This window comes from Odocoileus virginianus, chromosome 1 (genome assembly GCF_023699985.2).
Source record: "Odocoileus virginianus isolate 20LAN1187 ecotype Illinois chromosome 1, Ovbor_1.2, whole genome shotgun sequence".
Taxonomy (NCBI): Eukaryota; Metazoa; Chordata; class Mammalia; order Artiodactyla; family Cervidae; genus Odocoileus; species Odocoileus virginianus.
In genome coordinates this window covers 92,825,647-92,834,113 of record NC_069674.1, presented here as the reverse complement: position 1 = coordinate 92,834,113, position 8,467 = coordinate 92,825,647, and the positions used below count along the sequence as shown (strand labels likewise).

Below are 8,467 nucleotides of genomic sequence, written 5' to 3'. Positions count from 1 at the left end.
ACGGGACAGGAAGTGCTTGTTATCAAAACTAATTAAACAGCTATGAAATGGCAAGGTACTAAAATCTCTAACAAGAAACATGCCATCTGTAAGCTCTGAGAGGGATTTCTAAAACCAAGTCTCTGCAGATAAAGAATACACATTTCCATACCACTTCTTGAGACTGATTACCTGCACTTGGCATGCAGACCATGGGCCATACCGCCACTGATAACAGGGCTTCACTGGGCAAGGCTTGGACTGTTCCATCAAGGCAGGGCATGGTCTTCCATCACCCTGAAAGGGCTGGGTCACTGTTCGTCTTCGGATCATTTTTCCTTAAAAGATACAACGTGATGCACTGTTAGTCATATGCTATGTTATCAGGCATGTATCTTTCTCAGAGAAGGGGTCAAAGACATTTCTCCTGAGATTTGAGGAACAAGAAAGGTTTAGATGTTTTGGAAAGAAATATACCTTGATTCAACCTTTCTGAAGATTGTCTGATGTGACTTAAAGTAAGAGGGACGTTTTATTTTGTACTCCTTGACTGTTAATCAAATGCCAAATAAGGCACAAACAAACCTGTGAGGCCACACGTTTGAGAACATTCTGACCACGGAGACCAGTCAGAAAGCTGACAGTTCACAGGACATTCCACCATGCAGGACGTGTTCATCTGCCAGGTCTTCTCCAAGCCAAGCTGAAAGGACAGAGGTAGATCTGTTTGTATTGATGCCAAGGCATGACCATGGTATAGTGTTGATGGAAGGAGGGTAGGAGGAAGGGCAAGACAGGAGTGGGGAGGAGAGGAGAGGAAGAATAAGCAAGATGCATAATAAAGTAAAAACATGTCTGCAGGACAAAGGCCCAAACTATTAAAAATATAAAGTGGTTCACTCCAGAAGAGGTGGGGCAAAAGGAATAGGATGAATGGAGAAGCAAGTTTATGTAATATACTTATATATTATTGACCTTTTTAAATAAAAAATGAAAAAAAGGAAGATTTAATCTCCATATTGGTTGAATTTCCCTAAAGGAGGAATAAATAGGTGTAAGCACAAATATTTTCTACTAGTTAAACACCAAGACTATCATCAATATACAGACATATAATTGCATTTGGGGGATATTATTTTTACATGTGGATGTCAAACTGAAAAGCAAAGGAGAAAAGTTAAAAGACCGGTTGCCACTCAAATCCCAAAATATAATGTACTAACATAATATAAAACAGTTTTGAATAAGCTACCTCTCTCAAAAGGAGGAGTGGACCTTTAGAATTTTTATTACAAATATTATATATATATTTATTAATTTTTTTAAACAGACATTTTCTCTTTTAAAACTCAGCAGCCAATGGTGGTGTAATTGTTATTTTGGCATTAGCCTCTTATCACATAATAATGTGTATTTTATTGCATTCAGTTGCATTGCTTAAGTATTCTAACCTTTATAATATAGGATGAGATTTTATCCACTGTGTATGTACACATGTTAAAAGTCTAAGGTGCAAAGTAGCATTGAGACAGAAAAAATTAAGAGCAGGTTAGGAAAGTGCAATTTTTCAAATTGGCAATCCTTGGGGATTTTTAAGAACTTTTTTGTTTCTACATGAAAGATAAGCTTACAGTGTCTAATCTATATAGCAGAAAATGGCAAAAGAAAACTTTTCTGAAATGCTATGTTGTGGTTCAAGCAGCGCTCCCGGCTCCAAGTTATGCACTGGGAGAGGATCAGCTCGGTGATGTGTGCACCAGAAGCCTCAGCAGGCACTCCTGTTATGTTCTCCACCAGTAGTACTTGACAAAGCTGAGCAGTTGGTATGAAAACTTTTACCATATCACTTAAGTCTCATAAAATCACTTGAAGTAAGTGGAGATTAGAGATGGAAATCTTAAGGTGATATGATAAAAATGATGTTTTGCTTTTAAGGTACATGATGGTTTCATGGAGAAAGGATTTGAATCACAGAATTCAATTACTATTGGCTTATTTATTTCACTAGGGGATTAAAAAGGATGTCTGTTTACAGACATTTTGGGTATCTAACAGTAAGATATTTTAACCCTGTATTACTTATTCTCTTAATTCTTTTATTACTCCATTTTTATCGGAGTACAGTTGCTTTATAATATAGTGTTTCTTAATTGTATCTTCTTTCTCCTCTGTCACCTATCTAATCTATCATTTATCTAAACATATGTTCAGGGATCAAAGACAAGGAAAGGAGAAACCAAATTATTAGGTATCAGGTAAATTAATGTCTGAGAAACATCAAAGACAGAAGTGCTGTATAAATGCTGGACGGGTTTAACCCTGATTTTCCTCTTTGTTGGACAGTAGTACCACCTTTCTTTTTGGCGGTTAGAGGAACAGCAAGAGTGAGCGACTGCTGCTGTACTGAATGAAGGGTTTGCCCGTGTATTAGTAGGTAGGCAACCAACCCACTGTTAGAAAAGACGGCCAGCTTTTCTCAGGGCTATTATTTAATTCTACTGCTTCCATAAGGTGGATAAAATGGGATATGAATTGTTTAGTCCAATTCCTGAGCCAGGAGCACTGTTCTCCCTGAATACAGTGTGTGCTAAAATTTGAATCCTTAATTGTCATCATAGTATTCAAGCATGATAATATTTGTACATAAAAGTAAATTTATCCAGACTTCTGCATAACGAAAATTATTTCTCAGACTTTTACTCACATTTCAGAAATAAAGGCTTTATTTATATCTTTTTTCTGGAGTCATATGAGATACTTAAACACTGGTCTCGTGTGATTATGTAAGAGAGTCGGACACGACTTAGTGACACAACAACTTCTATGATTCGGGTTAAGCTTTCTGAAAGCTCTCAGAACTATTCATTGTTGTTTTATTCTGGCCTAGAAGGGCATTTGCATGTGCATTTGCAAAAACAAAAAAAAGAGACTCATGTGAGAGGCAGATCACAGGATGCTCTCCAGCCTGTGTGTATAACTGTAAAAATAATGCTCACTAATAATGTTATTTTTGTATTTTTGTGTGGTCACATTACTTCGATGGTGTTAGTTTCAAAGTCAAATTGATTCAGGTATGAAATTTCTGATTAAAGCTAAGGCCATAATTGGCTGAATTATGTTGTCAGATAGAGGAATTTATTAACTAAATTTGTTTTCAGTGCATTTGGGAGCTCTGTTCCTATGGACAGATATATAGAAAGTTAAATTAGGTCTATATGATAATATCAAAGATATCAAATGGATTAAAATATTTCCATCTTGAGTTTTCCCTTAAGATTTGGAATGATTTTCCATAGGCTTATAGTAACCTCTAGGACAGGCAGACAGAGGTTGTGGTCACATGTCCCCTGAGCCCTACGAGGTTACAAGCCCCTGCCTGGGTGTTCCAGGTCTATGGAGGCTCCAGCTTGTCTTGGTTCATGTTGAACCCACTGGGCCTTAGTTCAGGAGGAGTCAAAACCTGTCAGGAAGATGAGTACCCTTTTCATCTGGAAATTAGACAAAATTATCGTAACCTGAAGTACAGCTTCATGAAAATTATGACTACGTTTCCTCACATTTCATAAGGTCATATTAGAAAAGATAACATTACTTTTGTAAACTGGAGAATTAACAGTTACAGTTCTCTGTACCCAGAAGATACTAACGGCAGACTCCATCCCTTTGTTTAGATCTCAAGCTCTCTCTTACCCAGACCTGACTCAGACTCTCACAGCTGGGTATTAGATCCTAATATCAAAATCTGCTACCAAACCACATGCGATCAATGTTTTGCAACAGAGAGAATAAATGACGGCTCTTGGCAGGTGTCCCAGGCAACACAAAACTCACATGAAATGACAAAAGATGATGAGTAGTCTGATTAAGATTTATTGCCTTTATTCACCTTGATTACTTATTGTTATCCAAGCATTTCTTTCGGAATGGGCTAATTAGCATACCTTTGGGCTGCTAGCAGAACAAAATACAGGAAATTATGTGTAGAAATCAGTAGTGCTGGAAAGAGTCTCTTTTCAAGAGGGTGTTTAGCAGAAAACATCTGCTGGCAAAGAGCTGCATAAAGCACCGGTCACTTGGCACAGCATGAATTGAGACCATTCGGGAAGAATTTACTCACAAAGATATAACACAGCCTCCCCTCACCTCTTCACAGTATTTCAGGTTAACCGACTTGCCGTCACTTCGAACACAATCCAACATCCTTGTTTTAATGCCATTCCCACACACTGCCTTCTCGCTCAGCTGACACGTGCTCCAGTCTGAAAGGGAAGGAGCGCATCAGAACAGAAGGCTGGGTACCAAACAGATTTCCAGTGAAACTCGGATGACCTGAATCCCGTATTTAATTCACAACTGCTTCCTAAGCCCCACCATCAATCACCCCACATGCAGAGCATATGGGTCCCAGCTTTAAACGTATCAGGAGTCAAATGGAATTGCTGGGGCTGCACACAGCTACAGGGGTTATTCCTGAGGCAGCTGTCTCCTTGACCATCTTGATGGCTAGTCGTTTGGTGATGCTATAAAAATGGCTGTGGCCTGCAGGTGAAATGTCACTTAGAAACTGTTTATCCTAATGAAAGTAAAAATGTAAATGTCAACATTTTTGTTTTAGCAAAATAATCATAATTTTAATGGCTGGCATTTTGTGTAGTTATATCCAATAAAACTATTTCACTTGCTGTCCATACTTAGAATATTGCAAAATGTATTATTTATTTCAAAACCAGCTTGGCCATATTCATTTCTCTTATTAAATATCTTTTGCAAGGTGATTCTTTTATCTTTCTTCTCAGGGTAATGTAGCCTGTCCCAGAGAACTGTGATTCATTGTGTCACAAAAGCAAATTGAAGAGAAAAACAAAAAAAAAACAAAAAATCAAGCTGACTGCTATGTGTCATAGCATAGTTTCTGGGGTTTATTTCAGCGTGAAAATTACATGGGGGAAAATTCCAAAATAAGCTTCAGTGTTGCCCCAAGTCATATAAGCCAAAAAAACCTCTTCTTTCCTAGAGTATATGCCTTGATGACATATGAGACGAGGGTTTGGGGAAAAACAGAATTTATGATAAGCCTTTTTTTCTCCTAAAAAAATCATCTTTTTTTACCTATACCTTTGATAACACTAAAAAGTTATCTTCATACACTATTTGGAAGGTTAAGACTGCAAATGCTTTTTACATCAGACTAATCATGCATATGAACTGCCCCCACACAAAGAATTGCTGTCCCAGTACTTATAATGATTAAACATATTCTGAAGAAGAAAGGCATCTTTCAATAAACTGATATCCATGGAAAAGATGTTTATTTCCACCTTCTGAAAGTGGGAGGATGTCTTACATAGGAACACTTAGACTATTCACAATCTGCCTTAAGAGCTAATGTCTGTGTGATATTTTCATTCTCTATCTTGATGTTTATTAACAATAAGACAGATAAATATTTATTTCATTTAATACAGAATTGCTTCTGGGGGAGTAAGCAGTGTGTATGGGTTTCCTGGTGACTCAGGAGGTAAAGAATCTGCCTGTAATGCAGGAGATGTGGGTTCGATCCCTGGGTCAGGAAGATCCCCTGGAGAAGGAAATGGCAGCCCACTCCAGTATTCTTGCCTGGAAAATCCCATGGACAGAGGAGCCTGGCAGGCTACAGTCCATGGGGTCACAAGAGTCAGACAGGACTTAGTGACTAAATCACCAAGCAGCATGTCCAAAAGACATGTAATGGAGGTGAATCATCCACATTCTGGGAATGCTGCTAAGCTGACTGACATGGAATTTGGCCTTTATAAGGTGAAGGCTACTCACGTACCTGTTACATTATAATCATAATGGAAGCAGTTTTTGTTCAGGTTGCAGGGTTCCTTCTCCACAGTGTCAGGGCAGGCTCTTCCTTCCTCGGCTGGTTGTCTGATGGGATCAGCTGACCTTTGCCGGAAACTGCTTTGATTGCAAGGCTGACAGAGAATAACATAACTCCTCAGAAAGGTGACTACGTGGCCACACAAGAGCTCATGTATTAAGCAATGCACTGGAGCAAGAGTTGGAACCTTTGGGCCACTGGCTAACTTCAACAGTCTCATCTGTAAGGCCAGGTGTGGGATGAGTTTCTGATGTGCCATCTGGCTCTAAGATGCTGTGGACAGGGGATGCTGCCTGCCATTCCAGCAGACAGAGAATGTCCCCACTGTCCCTGTCCCACAAGGACCAAACCATCACCACTGAAGCTGCTGCAGGTGATGTGCCCCGAGGCAAACAGGATCGAGAAAAAGAGGCACCGTTCTATGCTTTGGATACTGCCCTGAGATGGTTAGGATACATGTCTAAGGAATAATTTCAGTGAGCCCAGATTCCTGCATATTCCTACACACAGGAAAGCACTAAAATCACTAAGTAGAGATTCCTGTTTTACTGATGAGCAGTACTCTTTTGATCTTTGACTACATGTTTTTTTCCCAGCAAAAAACTCCTGCTTATTCAGGCTCCCCCTCTACCTCTTTGGAGCAGTTCCTCAGAGCTACCTAAAAGGCCGTCTCCCAGGCCATTGTCCTCTGTGAGATCTCCAAATAAAACTTAACTGGCAACTTTGAGGCTGTGTCTTTTTCTTCAGTTGACAATACTTAAGAGTCTAAGTGTCTAACCTGAAAATATATCTGCTCCCCTATGTTTACTGCAGCATTATTTACAATAGCCAAGATACAGAAAAAACCAAAATGTCCATCAATGGATAGATAAGCTGTAGTATAATTATACAACGGAATATTATTCAGCCATAAAAAATGAGGATGTCTACAACTGGTGACATATGGATGGACTCAACGGCATTATGCTAAGCGAAGTGTCAGAGACAGACAAATACCGTATGCTCTCACTTACACGTGGCATCTAAAACAAAACAAAACTCATAGTGAAAGATCAGACTTGCAGTTAACAGAAGTAGGGGTAGGGGGGAGGGAGAACTGCAGGAAAGTGGTCAAAGGTACACATTTCCAGCTCTAAGACAGTAAGTAGTCGGGATATATCCCTACCACTTGAACTACATCAAGTTCAACATGACGACTGTAGCTAACACTGCTGTATGTTATATAGCAAAGTTGTTAACAGAGTTAATCTTAACAGTTCTCATCACAAGCAGAGTATTTTTCTCCCCCTTTATTCTTTTCTTCTTTTTAACATACTTATTTGAGAAGATGGATGCTAGCTGAAACTACTGTGGTAATCGTTTCACAATATATGTAAATCAAACCCTCATGCTGTATGCCTTAAACATGTCTATTGATTATCTCTCAGTAAAACTGGGATTAAAAAAAGAGTCTATGTGTCAAATATTAATAGATACATCACATCATCCATACACAAACATATATGCTCATACTAATTAATGTAGGTCACAAATTTTACCGTAGGTCATAGAACTTATAATCTATTTTCTTGGACCTGAAAAATTAAGTTTGTGTGTATGTGTGTGTGTTAGGTGATCAGTTGTGTTTGACTTTGCGATGCCATGGACTGCAGCCCACCAGGCTCCTCTGTCCATGGAAAAACAGCTATTAATATTTTCCTAATGTGCACACGTGCATGCACACAAATATAAGGTAGCACTAATTTAAAAAAACTGGCTGCCATTCTCCTGCTGGTACAGTCTTGTTTTGGAAACATTTGGTTATTAAGAGCAGAAACAGTGTCTTCAAACCTGATGCTATAAAATTAGAATACAAAATCATTTGCATACTCTTGTGAAACAGCTGATTCTTTACTGCAGTTTATTCTGTATCCAAGTCAAATGCCATCCCTGTTTTGCTCCTGCTCTATCGGTTGGCTGCTAATCAGCATCTTTAATAATGTTAACACTGGAACAGAAAATTAATTTCTCCTTGAAAACATATATCTGTCCCATATTATAGTTCAGCAAATAAATTACACATTAAATATCTTTTCCATGCTTTTGATGCCACATTGAGTGTGCAGCTTTACAAATGTGCCCAGGGTAAGCCAAATTTCCTACATCATCAGCCAGTCCTGTTGCAAGTGACTCTCCTCCCCAGGGCCCATGGAAGTGCCCCATGGGCTGCTGAAATCTAGAAGCTCTGTGCAATTTGAAACTTTAAGCTGGCTTTCCAGATCCAAAGAGGCTCAGAGGCAGAGCGTGGAAAGAGATTCACTGATGCCCAGCTTTCTTCTTTCTACTCTCTTCCTTACCAGGATCTTTTGAGTTTTAGTGTCAATACTCCTGCTGTCATACCCCCACGGTGTGAAAGATTATTCCTACGACTTAAATAAAATGGACTGGGCAAAAAGCAAGGGGTGATAACAACTTGACACTATGAAAGTACTTTTACTAGAGTCTCATTCTTTATCTCTTTACCTGGAGGGAATCATTACCACTACTGCAGTTTTTAACATGCTGTGTATTCATAAATCTAAAGGCATTTTTGTGCTAGGATTAGGAGGATGGTGAAGGAGTATAAAGTTTGCAAGAGGCTAA

General features: G+C 39.0%; 1 protein-coding gene across 1 annotated transcript in view; it reads right to left on the bottom strand.

The window, feature by feature from the left end:
- THSD7A (thrombospondin type 1 domain containing 7A) overlaps positions 1-8,467 on the bottom strand; it is a 446,988-nt gene that overhangs the window by 27,618 nt on the left and 410,903 nt on the right. The window contains exons 17-20 of the mRNA XM_070470953.1: positions 5,795-5,939; positions 4,123-4,238; positions 565-682; positions 172-317 (exon numbers count right to left, since the gene is read on the bottom strand). Coding sequence (XP_070327054.1) covers positions 172-317; positions 565-682; positions 4,123-4,238; positions 5,795-5,939 — 525 coding nt within the window. The remainder of the gene's footprint in view (positions 1-171; positions 318-564; positions 683-4,122; positions 4,239-5,794; positions 5,940-8,467) is intronic.